Source organism: Poecilia formosa, unplaced genomic scaffold (assembly GCF_000485575.1).
Source record: "Poecilia formosa unplaced genomic scaffold, Poecilia_formosa-5.1.2 Scaffold581, whole genome shotgun sequence".
Taxonomy (NCBI): domain Eukaryota; kingdom Metazoa; phylum Chordata; class Actinopteri; order Cyprinodontiformes; family Poeciliidae; genus Poecilia; species Poecilia formosa.
Window position 1 is genome coordinate 22,117 of NW_006800520.1, and position 16,530 is coordinate 38,646.

The 16,530-nt window shown below is 41.9% G+C and overlaps 2 protein-coding genes across 4 annotated transcripts in view; both read left to right on the forward strand.

Moving 5' to 3' along the window:
• Positions 1–10,736, forward strand: part of LOC103129816 (pterin-4-alpha-carbinolamine dehydratase 2) — a 16,811-nt gene extending 6,075 nt beyond the window's left edge. The window contains exons 3-4 of the mRNA XM_007541015.2: positions 5,686–5,766; positions 8,274–10,736. Coding sequence (XP_007541077.1) covers positions 5,686–5,766; positions 8,274–8,369 — 177 coding nt within the window. The 3' untranslated portion in view covers positions 8,370–10,736. The remainder of the gene's footprint in view (positions 1–5,685; positions 5,767–8,273) is intronic.
• A 2,927-nt stretch (positions 10,737–13,663) lies between these two features.
• On the forward strand, positions 13,664–14,594 carry LOC107834312 (uncharacterized). Of its 3 annotated transcripts, none has more exons than XM_016665418.1 (2): positions 13,664–14,437; positions 14,520–14,594. In XM_016665418.1, the coding sequence occupies exon 1, from the start codon at positions 13,679–13,681 to the stop codon at positions 14,339–14,341; it is 663 nt and encodes a 220-aa protein (XP_016520904.1). In that variant the 5' UTR covers positions 13,664–13,678; the 3' UTR covers positions 14,342–14,437; positions 14,520–14,594. The 3 variants fall into 3 exon arrangements, with proteins under 3 accessions (XP_016520904.1, XP_016520903.1, XP_016520905.1); XM_016665417.1 differs by having other exon boundaries at positions 13,664–14,471; positions 14,520–14,582; XM_016665419.1 differs by having other exon boundaries at positions 13,664–14,421; positions 14,520–14,571.
• The last annotated feature ends 1,936 nt before the right edge of the window (positions 14,595–16,530 follow it).

Sequence of the window (16,530 nt, forward strand, 5' to 3'; positions counted from 1 at the left end):
TGAAGCTGCTGCTGCTGAAGCTGCAGCTGCTGAAGCTGCTGAAGCTGCTGAAGCTGCTGAAGCTGCTGCTGCTGAAGCTGCTGCTGCTGAAGCCTTCATCCTCCATCGTCTCTCGTTCTGCGGCTGTTGATCCGTTTTAATCTTCTGCCGACGCTCCTGTTTGTAAATCTGACTCAGATTATTGCTGAAACCTCAGATTACAGGCAATAAATCAGTTTTAATAATTTCACAATGAGAAATTAAACATGTTAATCTAACGGTCAACATGGTTTGAGTCGATGTGATTGTAGCTCAGCTCAACTATAAAATAAATTTGGTTTTTTCAGCTTTTGTATGTGAAACTTAATTTTTCTACATATTTTTCAGTTTATTTAATGTAACTTGGAGTTTTAGTTACTTTGTTATTGTTTTATTCTTTTAGTTTTTCTCATTATTTTGAGTTAAAATTATTTCTAAAAGTCTAGAATGAACAAATATTAATTTAAAAGAATATTACTTTAACTCAATGAAAATATGATCTAAAATACATTAGAATAAAATCCTAAAAAGTAGATAAAACTAAAATATTTTAAACAAGTATATAAGTTCACAAAAGTTCCAAAATTATATAAAATAAATTAACCAAAAGAAAATTTAAATATTAAAATATATGGACGTTAAGAAATGAAATATTAAAGTAAATAAAAAGTTGTAATAATTTCAGAGTTAAGTACTGAAACGGATGAATCGGTGTTTAGTAAATTTTCTGAGTTCTTTAAAATTCTGCAGACTTTTGATCATTTGCTGATCTGAACTTTATTTTCATGGAAGCTGAGAGAAAAACAGGTTTTTTCCCCGAGTCGGTAAAACTTTACGTTTCCTGCAGCTGATTTTTCTCTCTGACTTCGTCTCATTTTGTCCTTAAATATCCAGAAAAATCCTGCAACATGTGACATTTGTTTCTTTGTGAACTTGTAATTGTAGTTTAGCTCTTCATGATGACTTTGCTCCTGGACTCTGAGAGTCGGCTTTGAGATGCAAAATGCACCTCATGTGGTTCCTTTTAGAAATATAAACGTCCAATAAACTCCTGAAGTTTCACAATGTTTGTTTTTATTTCTTATCAAATTATTTTAAAAATTATCCTTTATGTTATGGAAAGACGGCCGGCCCTTTTCATAAGAGAGAAAACTGTCAGGTTTTTAAGTTTTCTTAGAAAGGCAGAGTGCCTTCAGTCAGAGGCTTCTTCACACTGACTGTAACACAGACTGCTACAGGAGATCTATCCTGCCAGCAACCAGAATTAATATGAGCTACATTTGATTTGAAGGTTTTTATTTTTCAAAAGCTGAAAATTTTTAACTTTTGAAACTAAAAAACCTCCAAGTTTTTTCTACAAAATTTCTGGGATTAATTTTTTTTTTCACGCATATTTTCCACTTTTGGAGCTCAGAAATTTCCATGTTTTTTCTAGAAAATCTCTGAAATTAATTTTAGCTAATGTTGGTGGGAACTACGTTCTGTCTGGATGTCGCTGGCGCTCCGTCGTCCAGGTGCTGCTCAGCCAGCTGGCAGAGGCTGAAAGGTTATTTGGGGAGTGAAACATAAGAGGTGTGGTCATCATCCTCATCATGGGCGCAGCGTTCTCCCGTTTCGCTGCCGCAGAGCGAAGGTGATGTGTCTAATGCGGCGGCGTAGGGCTGAGTGCACGGTGTGAACGTGTCTGCCGGGGTTCGATGGAGGAGCCGCAGTCTGCAGCCACTTAGCCTGGCGAGGCGTTCCTAAGCCTCTGCAGCGCGCCGGGCGGCCGAAAGCCCATCTGCAAATAACAGACATGTGTTTGAAACCGCGGCCGCAGCCAGAGCGGGAACACCGCCTCGCTCCGACGTCAAATTATTTCATCCAGTGTTGTATGACAATCATGCTGTAATAGCTCCAAAATGGCTCCTCCTGCAGGCTGGTTCTGATTATTGGGATGGAGACTCTGTGTAACCTCACGTCAAATTATCTGAGTCTGACAGCTGCAGCTGCTGGAAACGGCGAAGGACGGCCGCCTCGCCGGCTGACCTGCCGCCTGCCACAAGAGTGGCCCAAACAATACAAACGGCCTAAACAAAGCACTTTAAGAGGGAGAGCCCTTGACCTCTGTTGACTTGCTGGCTGGGAGTGGAGAGGCGGTTTTTATTTTCGTTTGGGCCCAAGAGGAGGATGTTGAGACGCTTACTGGCCCTGAGGGACCGCTGCCCGTCAGAACAAACGCTCCATTTTCACAGCATTTCTGCTGTTTCAAAACTAATTTTAATCTTTTTCTATCTGTAGAGATTAGATGATTTTCCTCTCATGAGCTATAAAATATTTTTCTGTTTGCAGAAAATTCACTTCCTGTAGTTTGTGCCTCAGTAGGCCTGCAAATGTTTATTATAGAAATAATTCACATCTAATTTAGTAATCAATTAGCCATTAATACAGACTAAAAGACTAAAAAACACACTCGGAGCCATAACTAAGACAAAACTGGACAACATATTTAATCATTTGCATTTAAGATAAAAAGAATCTTGTTTGTAAAAATGTTCAGCATAAAACTGCCCTTTCTTTCAGTTTTCAATATTTTTGTTTCATTCCCTGAAGTCAAAGCTTTGCAGAACCAAGTTGATCTGGGATGTTTCAGTTTTTCACATCTGAAACTTTTCATCCATTCTTTGATCAGAATAAAGACTTGAACCCACATGTTCCCCTCCTTCAGTCCAGTCGACCCGGTTCTACTGGAACCAGAACATCTGCTCCACCTCCAGCTGCTCTGAGTCAAACCAGCCTGTTCCCCTCCTGGCCTGTGGGGGCGCTGCACCAACAACCACTGAAGGAAACGACACAAAAACCTCTGAAGACACTGAGAGCAACTTCCTTCTTCACCAGATGGAAACAAGATGGAGGATTTTAGCGGTTGGAGGATTTCTCTTTAGGCTAAAGACCAGGAGCCATTTCTGCTGCTAGCGCTAGGCTAGCACGTTAGCTTTGGTTGGATTTACCCAGAATGCCCTGTGCTGTAGTCCACTTCCTGCTTTTGGAGTGGTTTCCAGTCCACTTGGCGTTCACATCAACCAAACCCAGACCGAGGTTTGGAGGACCAGAGGTCAGAGGTCAGAGGTCGATTGGCGTTCACACCACCAAACCAGCCCGACTCGGCTGAATTAAGTTGAAACTTTAAGAGCTTTTCAAGTTTTTAGAAACATTTTACTGTTGGACCATTTCTGTTTCCCTGTCGTTTTACTCAATAAAACCTTCTGAATCTGAAATAATTGTGAGAACGGCAGTAACGTCTTGTTTTATTGAACTGGTTCAGTTCGAGTTCGTCCGTCCCGGAGAGTCGTGAGTCAAATGCGATATGTCAGAGTCCGGACCTAAAGAGCTGCTGGTGTTGTGAAGCGGGCCGGCGGCAGGAGCCTGACGTGTTGCCCAACCGTTTCCTGTCTCGGCTCCCAGCAGCAGTTCAGCCTGAGATCGGCCCACAGACACCAGACAAGTTTGGACAACACCTGACTCAGCCTGCTCCGCCGCCTCCATTAGAGCCAATGAGCGCTGAGGAAAAGCAGAACGCCTCGCTCTGCAAATTGGAGCCTCTGGGGGTCAAGTTGCAGGAATATGTCAATTACTTAAATTGATCAGGAGACGGTTTCCCTGATAACCAATTTGATCGAGCTGCCGATCGTGTTACACGCATAGCGGCACAAGGGAACCAAACAGGGCGTCTCAAAAATTGGTCCGCCACGCTAAAAAGACTAAACCCAATTTCCTTTGTGAAGATAATTCTGTTTGGTCCTGTCAGGTGGCGGATGGGGCCGCGGCCGCCCGTAAACAATGGCATTTCAGTTGATTTAATTAGGCACAGAGGAAGCATTTAGGGGCTTAATTGAGATTGCAGTGGGAAATTGCTCTGAAATAAGGCCTACCTGCGTTTCTTCCCCCTCTCTCTCTGGTCGGGGCGAGCAAGACGAGGGATTTCTCTCTCGTCTTTGTAGATAATTAGGATTTCGGTAATCACTCCCTGGATGACCTGTGATTGGAGCGAGCCGCATACCGAGGCCTGAGGACCAATCTGAGCTCTGATTGGTCAGAAACGTGCAGAAATAAAGTTTCAGCTTCAGGATGTTTCTGAGAGGAAATGCATTAATTCAACAAAACTCATTTTTATGGGTTCTTATCACAATTTAAATGATTAATTTAAACCCTTATAATACAATATTAGAAATGTATTTAAAAATGCAAATAGACACTTTAAAGTGAGGAAATATTTTTTTTCCTAAAGTAAAATGTTAAATGCAGCTTTCCCTTAGTGAATGTTTGAACACATCAACGTGAGAAAATCTCAGCTGAACATCAACAGTGTAAATCTGATCGGTTTATCATTTTGGAGATTCAATTATTGATTAATGGATAAGAAAAATAAAAAAATCTGAGATTTTTTTAGGAGTTTTGTGTTTCTCATATTTACAGGCAGTTTTTTTTTTATTTAAATACAAAATGTTTATTTCTTAGTTTCTGCTCAGCAAATGGTCTTTTCTTTTTTCCCCAGTTATTGATTAATTGATTACTGAATTAGTTGACAGTTGTTTTAATGACTGATTAATCGAGATTAAATTTAATGTAATTTTGGTTTTGCTGAGGATTTAAATCAGACATCTAGTTAACTTTTTATTTTTTTAAGTGTACTGGTGGAAACATTTGGTTTTGCTGCTGAATGTTTTCAGCAGAATCGTTTATTTTCCAGGGAAACGGGGACGATGCGGTTCTTCAGCCCACTGTCGCCTCGTGCTTCTTCAGCATTCCTCCACTTAACGATCGATTGGATCAGAAACATTTTACCAATATGATGGCTGGATTTAACTAAATGATATCATTTTATTGACTGTCTTTAAATCTCAGATTATGATTATTGTTGGCTTGTTTGGGATTATTTGATATAATTTGAACCTTTTTGTCCTGTAAAAAGTGACTGGTGCTACATAACTGATCTACACTGAAAGGAATTAGTTTCCAAACTGGGATTCATATTTTTACTGTCAAAATTAAAAATGGATATTTTAATGAGCTGCATTTATGTTTTATAGTAAGATTAAAATATTTCAACCTCTGCTTACCAATTATGACTTTTGAGTACAAAAAATATGCAGAAAACATATTTAGGATAATTTTATTGATAAAAATAGATTATTTTCCTCAGACTTGTTGTTTATGTTGGCCGAGTTCATACATTTAAATGTGCTTCAGTTTGTCTAAACGTGAAAGTTAATTTTTGCAGGATGTTGTAGGGAGTTTTAAAAACCTTTTCTGTTTTTACGTGTCACTGTGTTGTCCTTCCACTTAACTTTCTGTTAATGTGCTTGGACATAGCAGCCAGCTGCTGTGGTTAGGTTGTCTGCTGGACATGACTGCAGAGATTCCTGTTAAAAATCATTTTTATGTCATATGATCATCTAGAAAGATGAATTTATATTTTTATTTTGTCTGAAATCCATAATCATCAAAATGAGCAAAAACACTGAAAACATAAAACTGAAACAGATCTTTCATTAGAATTTCTCCAATGTACTTTTCAGTCTTACTTTAGATGATGAACCCCTAAAAAGTAGATATTTTAGTTTTTTAATAGTATTTCTGAACATAAGTCCTTATGAAGCCTGAACCCATAAAGTTTTTTCCCTCCAGGCGTTTGGCTTCATGTCCCGAGTCGCTCTGCAGGCGGAGAAGATGAACCATCATCCAGAGTGGTTCAACGTTTACAATAAGGTAAAACCTTCCTGTTGCTGCACATAAAACCCACAGGCGCCGATTCAGGCCCGGTCACAGAATCAGACTCCAGAAATCTCTCCATCCAAACTCCTAAAATATTCTAAAAGTCAGAAATAAAAACATAAAAAAACAAGTTTCACCTGCAGTCCTTTAGTTTTTCTCCTGAAACGATTCATCCGATTAATCGATTATTGGAATACTCCTCTGATTTAGTCATCGATTGATCGTTAACCCTTTGATAAAAAGAGAAACACAATTAAGGCAAAATTTTATAAACATATATACATTTTGGCTTTAAGGTGGGAAAAAAACTTTTTGGTCATTTTTTTCACATGTTGATGTTTGATGTATTTATTTTTAGCTGTTATTGCATTTTAGGAAATATTTCCTTTTTCAGTTAAAAAAATACATCTAATTTAGTTTTTTGAGTGTTTTAATACATTTCTAAGGTATAGAAAAAAAACTTAAATGAACAAAATGTGCCAATTTTAATGACTCGATTACTGAGACGACTCCACCTCATCAGGTAGCAACTAGTTACATGTATTGAGAAATGTACTTTTAGGAGTATTTTTACTACACAGTACTTGAGTAATTTTATTATGAAGTATTTTTGCTCTTACTTGAGTAAACTTTCTGGATTTTCTTTCCTCTGAATGAAAATCAAACATGTTTTAACCAGAAACAGACTCAAACCTGCAGCTTCTGTTAAAGTTCAACAACTGATTTGGAAACATTTTATTTTATGTTCCTTATATGATTTATCGTCATTTTGGTTCTTAAAATACCAAAATTTCCACTTAACTTTACATTTTGGTCCGTCTGATGATGAAATTTTTAAATATTAAATGATAATTTGATCAGTTACTCAGTACTGGAGTAAACTTTCTGCCTAATACTCTTCGCTTTTAGCTGAGTGTCTCTTCCCGGCTCGTCGGTGATTTTTCCTCGGAGGTGGAGAAGTGTGTGACGCAGCCGGTCGGTGAAAATCTGTCAGCATTAGGCTGAAGCCGCTGAATTACCGTGCCGTGCAGCGCGGCTCTTTAGGAGGAATGCTGCTCCTAATCCACTCTTTATTAAAGCGGCTGCAGATCTCGGCGCTTTGCACCAGACACTGAAAACCTGAACAAAATACTTGATCCATTCTGAATTCATACTGAACATAAATAATGTTCTGCTCGGTTTTCATGATTCGATGAAGTGTGAAGAAAAATCTCGTGTAGGGTTCAACCTCACTGGTTTAAGTTGCTCAGCTGATCAGGGGTGTACTTACTTTTCCACGGCTCCTCCAGACCTTCATGCAATCTCTAAAAACCTCAAAGCCCCCAGGATTTTCTGACGTATGTTTAAAATAACAAACCCAAATCTGGTAGAGTTTTTCTCAGCAGTTACAAACACTGTTTCAGTAATCTGGGTATCAAAATAAAGCTAAAACTTTGGAGACTCAATCAGAAACGTAAATATCACTGCAGAGGAGAGGAGGATGGAACAGAAATGACTTTTTCAATGCACACTGAATGGTGTATTTAAGTTATCAGATAAATTTGTAGTTCAGTGCATTTATGTCTGCGTTAAATAAAGTTCTGTATCAGTTGGTACTGAACCTCATATCGGTATGGAAAGAAGAAAAAAACTTTTTAAAATACCCACATTCGTTTTTTATTGAAATTGAATAAAATATTAAGAGATTGAAGTGTATTTTTTGTAATCCAGTGTAAAAAAAAAATTACAACAAATTTAGGCACATTTTAGTGGTGGCTTAAAAACACAAATTAAGCCACCAAAATATCTATTTTTGGCACTGCCTGAGCTCCGTATGGTGTCTTTTTGCTGAAGACTCCTGATCTCTGATGTCGGTTCTGCAGAACTTTGGACAGAAACTCAAACGCAAAATACTTTTTATCAGCTTCTAGGAGAGCCTCGCGTTTCCATGGAAACCAAATGTGTTTATGTTTAACTGAGAGGAGGTGCAAAAATGAAGGAAGAAAAGTTTAAATCTGTCCCGGTTCTGCCCCGGTTCTGCCCCGGTTCTGCCCTGGTTCTTTCCCGGTTCTTTCCCAGTTCTGTCCCAGTTCTTTCCCGGTTCTGTCCCGGTTCTGGGCTTAAGGAAGTGGGTTTCTGAGGGTCTTTGAAAGATTTTCTTTAAATGTTTTCGGCTATTGACTCTTTTTTTGTTTCATCAGTTTTCAGAGGAATGTTTGTTTTAGCTGCTTCACTGCTAACATTTTATTTACAAAAATTGTCATGAAATGAAGAATAAAAGCAGAAACCTGATGGTTGAGTTTACTTAAAAATGACATTTTATAAATAAATACCTCGTTACAGGGAACCGGTCTGAACAAAAGGGTTTTATTCTGTGTAGTAAATAACAGTTAGACGTTCTTTGAGCCAATAAACACGTTTTCTGGTGTGTGAATGTAAATATCGCAGAGCATTCATGTTAAAGCAGCAGGAACATTTTGAACATGTTTGTAACTGAACCCAGTCTGCTTCTGTTTCCTCAGGTCCAAATTACTCTGACCACTCACGACTGCGGAGGGATTTCTAAACGTGACGTCAAAATGGCCAAATTTATTGACAAAATTGCACTTTCAATGTAATGTCAGACGTTGTCCTGAAGTCCCATTTTTAGTAATCCAGAGTTTTTCCATCATTCTTTTGTTTTCTGCCAATAAAATGGACCAAAATGAGGTTCTTCCTCCAGAGATCTGATTCTGGTTCTTCAGGTGGAAAGATTGTAGATTTGACTCCATTTTATCACCGACTGCTTGATTTTGGCAGCATTTCTCATTGCAGAAGGTAATAAAATAAATTGAATAGTTTTTCTGCGTGGGACTTGGCAGGAAACGACTTGTTCCTGACTCCGTCCTCCTCAGTCGTATTTTTTTGTTTTGGCTTCGCAGGTTGGAGCAAAGCGAAGGACCCCTTGAACTTTTCCCTCTTTTTTATGTATTTACTGGGATTTTTTGATAGGCCAACACCAAGTGGTGCATAACTGTGAAGTAGAAGAAAAATGACGTACAAATAAGAAATATGGAAACTTCTCAGCATTTGCATTCAATCACTTTCGCTTCTATTCCTCTAAATAATTTCTGGTGCAAACAGTTGGATAAACTGCATGAAACATCATTTTAAAATGTTAATCTGCTGGTTGCTTGGGAAAAAATCTGACTTTAAACAACAAAATTTGTTTTTTTTTAGGATTAAATCTGCATAAAGCAGCTTTTCACTCATTCATCAACCTGGTTTCATCACAGCAGATGAAACTGGAACAACTTGGAGAAAAATGTTTTCAAAACTTTATCTGCTCACGTTTTTTAACGGATTTCATTTAAACATTTCAAACACAAATTTTCCAGATTTTAATATTTGTTTTAATGTATCGTAGAAATTTACAGCTGATATTTTACACTCATTTTTTAAAACTTGCTTAAGTTGAAAAGAAAAAGACATTTTTTATTTCTCATGTTTTTATCTTGGAGTTTAATGTCCATGAAACAGATCCACGAGTTTTTATTTATTATGAAGCTAAATGTTTTTTATTTATGTCTTGGAAACAAGGAGATAAACTAACTGCAGCGTTTCACGTTTGGCACAACATTTACTTGACGGTTGTTTTCCTTAATCACGCTCCTGTCCCTCCGGCCAAAACGTTTGCAGAGGCAGCAACAATTTATCTTTCCTGCTAGAAACACAAAAATAAAGAAATGGTTTTAAATGAGTTCATCAATCACAGATAATTAGTTTAAAAGTCAAATCCAGATTTGAATCTGAGAAAATTGGATTTATGATTGCAGTACGAAATATTTAAATTTTCTGCTTTTGTTAATCTAAACACTGAAAGCAGATTTAATTCTTTCCCAAACTTTTGGACCAAATGGAAACTAAAAGTATTCAACCCTCCATCAGTTATGAGCCACACAATAACTTTGACTTTTCCAGTCCTTTATACTTTGGGAAGGTGAACAAGGTTACGCCGGCAGCAGCAAATTACCTGGTGCTGTTTACAGTAACGAGAGTCAAATATGAACGTTAGCATTAGGCTAACAGCCTGGTAATAAACAAGAATTCATAAACACTGAGTATTTAGCAGTAAAATAAAATTTAAACACTTACCTTCATGAACGCACAATACTGAAGCCTGATTAGATCCGTGTGTCGCATCTAAATACGTCCGGGTGGAAACCAGACATCCACCCACAGATCCAGGAGATTGGAGTGAAGACCTGAGCATCATCTGCATAATTATCATAGCTGATCTTATGAGTGTCAGTAATCCGAGCGGGTGGGAGCATCTTAAAGAACATGGACTCCAGGACAGAACCCTGAGGAACCCCACATGTGATTTCTGTCACAAGTTACTTAGTAACACGAAGAACTTCCTGTTCTTCAGGTTCTGTAAGGAATCAGACTTTCTGAATATTTACATACATTCTGTAATTTGTATGATCACAAAATGTTCTGCTTTTTCCTCGTCGTTTCATCAGTTGGTGTACATGACGGCTCGTCTGTGAACATTTTCATTTCTTTTTGTGAGCAGAAATCAGGCAAATGTTGCTTTTGTTCTTCCTGAGCCGACGCTCCTTCATGGAAACAGAACCAGTGAGTTCAGGTGTTTTTAATGGCTTCCAGCTCAGTTTGCTCTCATGTAGCTCATCTGTATCGTTTCAACTGAACACATGTTCTTCTTGTACCTAATTCAAACAGAAGAGCCAAATGTTCACTGGTTGCCAGTTAAAATGCTGGTTTCCATAATGATGATACCAGGATGGGAAACGAGAGATCAGAGTTCTGTTAAATCTGCAACATTTTCTCTGTCGGATTAATTTATTAATGATATTACATCAGGTTCTTATTGTCTTATCACCTACTTCATGTTGTCAGACATGTTCTATTAAAATGAAACTAAACTCTGACTCAAAACATTAATCAGATTTAATGCATTATTTAATAAAGAAGTTTGGACTTTAAACAGTGTTTGGATTGTTTATTGTGTTGAAAACCACATTTTGTATTTTCTCATTTAGTGAAAATCGGTGAGAGAGAAAACACTGACAGCAACATGTTAGTCACATTTTAGACACTTTTCTATTTCCATTTCAGTCTGTGATTAAAAACACCCCTCTGTTTTTTGGCAATAGGTTCATTATGATTTTTAGTGTCTGGAAGTTTTTGAAACTGCTCATTTTCCAGAGTGTAGCAACCCCACCTGATCTCCAGCGTTTGGTCGGCTGGTTTTCCTCTGTACAATGGCTGCTGGAAAACACAAGAGTTTAATTGTTGACTTGCTGCAGTCTGGTTGGTTGTGCAGGAGGCTCCACTAATGTTTTTCAAAGATGTACAGTTTTATAACTGCCCACCTGTTTGCAGCCATTTTGTTATGAGTGTGAACGTTGAGTTGGGGGCGTGGCCAGCAGTAGCTTGACTGGATTTAAAGCGACAGAGACCCTAACAGGTCAGACTGAAACCTAAGAATGATTTGGTCCTAAAAATGTCATCATCATGTTTTGTTTAGGCCATAGATCTGCCCTAACCTGTCTAGAAGCAGAATGGATCACCTTTAAATCTGAAGCTGATTATTAAAGTCTTACTGCGTTTCTTCATTGTTTAGTAACAGAAACATTTAATTTACTGTTTTTATTTCTGTTTCACTTTATTTTTTGTATTTGTTTAGCAAACTTTTTCACAATGAAAGAGTTAAATATTTTGCACATGTAATTTGTAAATGATCCTACCTGACTCTTTTTCTGTATAAGTAAATTTAGGAAAGTGAAGCTGTTTCCAGGTTCTCTTTCCATCACTTCTCTGAGAAACGCTCCAAAGTGAAGCAGCTCTGGATCTAAACAGATCAGTTTGAATTTGATGCTTTTTATTTGTATTGATGCTGAGCTGACTGTAAAACTTTGTAACTTTTTACCAGAACAGAAAATTACAGCTTCATACGTTTGGAAATATTTTCTTTTAAACATGATGAGTAGTTAATTTCATGTTACTGAAAGAAAGCAGAGGTGCCAGAAGTCCGCGGCTCTGTGCCTCTGGGGGGGCAGGGGGCTTTCTGCCGAGGCCGGGCTGAGCCGGCCGAGCCGGACCGGCCCAGATGAGGCTCCTTCACATAATTGGCCTCAGCTGATGGCCAGAAGCTGCGACCGGCCAAGTCAGCCCTCCATTAGTGAGCTCCCTGCTTTCTGCCCCCCTAATCCAGTTTGGGCTCCAGCTACTAATTCTGCACTGCCAGCACTCTGGCTAACACACACACACACACACACACACACACACACACACACACACACACACACAGAGACAGCAGAGTGGGAACAGAGCAACTGCAGGAGCAGAGGGGAGGAAACGACACGCTGTGATTTGTTTTGTCTTTAGGATGAGAAAAATAATTCTCCTCAGCATAAATGTCCAGTCGGCCCTCGGAGCGGGAACTGCAGGGAGTTATTTACACCAGCGAGAGCAGAAACCACAAGCACATTAGAGGCTCTCTGGGCTCCTGCCAAGCGGCCGCAGAGCCAGATGGCAGCTATATATCTGCTGCTTCAGGGTTCGGGCTCAGGCACCGCCGGCCGCTGAGGACGCAGGACGGCCGATCTGATGTGGCTCGGATGAAGACGGGAGGCTTTCTGAATCGACCTGGACTGAGGTCCGTTTGGAGCCTGCAGGGCAGCAGAGGCCGGTGAACAGGTGGAGCTCTGGCGGTTCCTGCTGCTGGAGGTCGCTGAGCTGCAGTCTGATGTTCAGCTCTGAATTTACAGCCTTTCAAAGGTTTTCATGTTTTCCTCTCATTACGGACAGAATCATGAATATTAAACCGAGATTTTAATTGAGAACATGCAAAAAAAAAAAAAGCATTTTACTTTTTAATTTACGATTAGAGATCTGCAAAGTATGGTGTGCATTAGAATCCAGCCTTTAATTTGGACGTATTATGCAAAATTCACATTTTGAACATTTTTATTCTTCCATTTTGGTCTCAACTTTTCCAAAAACAGAACAAGAGATTAAAATAAAAACTCAGCGGGTTTTTAGACTTCAACGCTCATGTGGGCAATGACAGTGAGACCTGGAGGGGCGTGGCTGGGAGGAACGGCCCCCGATCTGAACCCGAGTGGTGTTCTGTTGTTGGACTTCTGTGCTGGTCACGGATTGTCCATCTTGAACACCATGTTCAGGCATAAGGGTGTCCATATGTGCACTTGGCACCAGGACACACTAGGCCGCAGTTCGATGATCGATTGTCTCATCGTTTCATCTGATCTGCGGCCATATGTCTTGGACACTCGGGTGAAGAGAGGTGCAGAGCTGTCCACTGANAGAATCCGGCTTTCTGATTGGCTACCCGTCACATTCAACGTTAAACTCCCAGTCGGGGAAAAAACCCTGATTTAGATCGGAGCGGCCACGACGATCTACATCACACTGCAGGATGATCGGTTACGAAATCACCAGCGACAATCTTAGATCGGCCAACGATCTAAGATTGTCGTAAGGAGAAAATAGAAAATACACAAAAACTCGTGTAGGGTGAACTATTGCATTAGGTAGTCGGGTGTGCCCATTAAATCTGGTGATTACTGAAGGCCAATACAGGATACAGACTTCATATCTGCACTCTTTTGGTTGAATGCAGTATTTATTTCCACTTTGGCTTTATGTTGTTTAGTTTTTATTCAAGTACGTTTTTTGTTAATGGAGACTGAGAATCCATTTTATTTTTGTTTTTGGTTGTTTAGTTTAGTTTACCAGTTCCAATGTTAAGTGTTCTTTTAAAAATAAAGTGTATCTATGGCAGGAAATAGGTCCATTATTACATTATTTCCATTAAATCAGTGTCAAAAGGTCTTGAAACAATATTATCGTTTATCGCAATCATTTTTTAGATAATCGCTCAGCAATATTTGTTATCATGGCAGGCCTAGAGCTGTCCACTGACCACTACCTGGTGGTGAGTTGGCTCCGGTGGTGGGGGAGGAAGCCGGTCAGACCTGGGAGGCCCAAACGTGTAGTGAGGGTCTGCTGGGAATGTCTGGCGGAGTCTCCTGTGAGGCGAAGCTTTAACTCCCATCTCCAGCAGAACTTCGAACACGTTCCAGGGGAGGTGGGGGACATTGAGTCTGAATGGACCATGTTCCGTGCCTCCACTGCCGAGGCGGCTTATCGGAGCTGTGGCTGGAAGGTTGTTGGTCCCTGTCGCGTCAGCAACCCTCGAACCCGTTGGTGGACACCTTCGGTGAGGGATGCTGTCAAGCTGAAGAAGGAGTCCTATCGGGCCTTTTTAGCCTGTGGGACTCCAGAAGCAGCTGATGGGTACCAGCGGGCGAAGCGGCATGCGGCTCGGGTGGCCGCTGAGGCAAAAACTAGGGCGTGGGAGGAGTTTGGAGATGCCATGGAGAAAGACTTCCTACGGCTTCGAGGCGATTCTGGTCCACCATCCGGCGTCTCAGGAGGGGGAAGCAGTGCAGCACCACCACTGTTTATAGTGAGGATGGTGGTGCTGCTGACCTCAACTCGGCCGGTGGGCAGAATACTTCGAAGACCTCCTCAATCCCACCAACATGCCTTCTGTTGAGGAAGCTGAGCCTGGGGACTCTGGATCGGGCTCTCCAATCTCTGGGGACGAGGTCGCTGAGGTGGTTAAGAAGCTCCTCTGTGGCAGGGCCCCAGGGTGGCAGGGCCCCTGGGGTGGCAGGGCCCCTGGGGTGGCAGGGCCCCTGGGTGGCAGGGCCCCAGGGTGGCAGGGCCCCTAGGTGGCAGGGCCCCGGGGGTGGATGAGATCCACCCAGAGTTCCTTAAGGCTCTGGATGTTGTAGGGTTGTGTTGGCTGACACCACTCTGCAATATCGCATGGACATCGGGGGCAGTTCCCCTGGATTGGCAGACTGGGGTGGTGGTCCCTCTGTTCAAAAAGGGGGACCGGAGGGTGTGNGGTGGCAGGGCCCCTGGGGTGGATGAGATCCGCCCGGAGTTCCTTAAGGCTCTGGATGTTGTAGGGTTGTGTTGGCTCACGCGACTCTGCAATATCGCATGGACATCGGGGGCAGTCCCCCTGGATTGGCAGACTCTCTGTTTAAAAAGGGGGACCGGAGGGTGTGCTCCAATTACAGGGGGGTCACACTCTTAAGCCTCCCTGGTAAGGTCTATTCAGGGGTCCTGGAGAGGAGGGGCCGTCGGATAGTCGAACCTCGGATTCAGGAAGAGCAGTGTGGTTCTGGTCGTGGATCACTGGACCAGCTCTACACCCTCAGCAGGGTTCTGAGAGTTCGCCCAACCGGTCTACATGTGTTTTGTGGACTTGGAGAAGGCGTTTGACCGTGTCCCTATGGGGGCCTTGTGGGGGGTTCTCCGGGAGTATGGGGTACCGGGCCCTTTGATACGGGCTGTCAGAGTCTGGTCCGCATTCCCGGCAGTAAGTCGGGCTCATTTCCGGTGAGAGTTGGACTCTGCCAAGGCTGCCCTTTGTCACCGATTCTGTTCATTACTTTTATGACCAGCCGAGGTGTTGAGGGGATCCGTTTTGGTGGCCTTAGGATCGCATCTCTGCTTTTTGCGGATGATGTGGTCCTGTTGGCTTCAGCGGGGGATCGACAGGCGGATTGGTGCAGCGTCCACCGTGAAGCGGGCGCTGTACCAGTCCATCGTGGTGAAGAGAGAGCTGAGTCAAAAAGCAAAGCTCTCGATTTACCGGTCGATCTACATTCCTACCCTCATCTATGGTCATGAGCTTTGGGTCATGACTGAAAGAACGAGATCATGGATACAAGCGGCCGAAACGGGTTTCCTCTGCAGGGTGGCTGGGCTCCCTTAGAGAGAGAAGCTCAGTCATCCAGGAGGGACTCAGAGTAGAGCCGCTGCTCCTCCACGTCGAGAGGAGCCAGTTGAGGCTCGGGCATCTGGTCAGGATGCCTCCTGGACGCCTCCCTGGTGAGGAGTTCATGTCCCGCCTGGAGGAGGGGAGACCCAGGACACACTGGAGGGACGATGTCTCTCTGTGGGCCTGGGAAAGACTTGGGGTTCCTGGAGGAGCTGGAAGAGGCTGGGGAGGGAAGTCTGGGCCTCCCTTCTGAAGCTGCTGCCCCCACGACCCGACCCGGGATAAGCGAAAGAAAATGGATGGATGGATGGATGGATGGATGGATGGATGGATGGATGGATGGATGGATGGGTTTTTAGCAATAACTTCATGATTTTTGGTGTCTGGAAAATGAGCCGTTTCAAAAACCTGCAGATTGTTGAGTCACATTGAAGGGCACTGTGCTGTTGCCTAGCAGCCCCACCTATTCTCCAGCGTTTGGTCAGCTGGTTTTCCTCTGTACAATGGCTGCTGGAAAAGACAAAAGTTTAGCTGTTGACTTGCTGCAGTCTGGTTGGTTGTCCAGGAGATCTTTGATTGTATAATTGTGGATCCGTTTGCAGCCATTTTCATGTGAGTGTAAACGTTGAGTTGGGGCCGTGGCCAGCAGCAGCTTGTCTGGATTTAAAGCGACAGAGACCCTAAAACATCTCAGACTGAAATCTGATTATCTGAGAATAATTTAGTGAAATGAATGTGATGAACATGTTTGTGTCAACCATAGAGTGATCCTGACCTGTTAAAGGAAGCTTAGATCTTAGTAAGCATGAAGAACAGCAGAGGTCACGGTCAAAGTTCAAACCAGGGTTAGATCAGAAAACAATTCCCCGAGCTTTGAACATTTCGCAGATCTCTGTTCCGCTGGTGGAAATGGAAAGACAGCAGCACAAATGCAAACCTTTTGCTGA

Bases quoted from the DNA above. Each gene is read 5' to 3' on its own strand.
- LOC107834312 (XM_016665418.1), top strand. From the start codon at position 13,679: ATGGCAGGCCTAGAGCTGTCCACTGACCACTACCTGGTGGTGAGTTGG.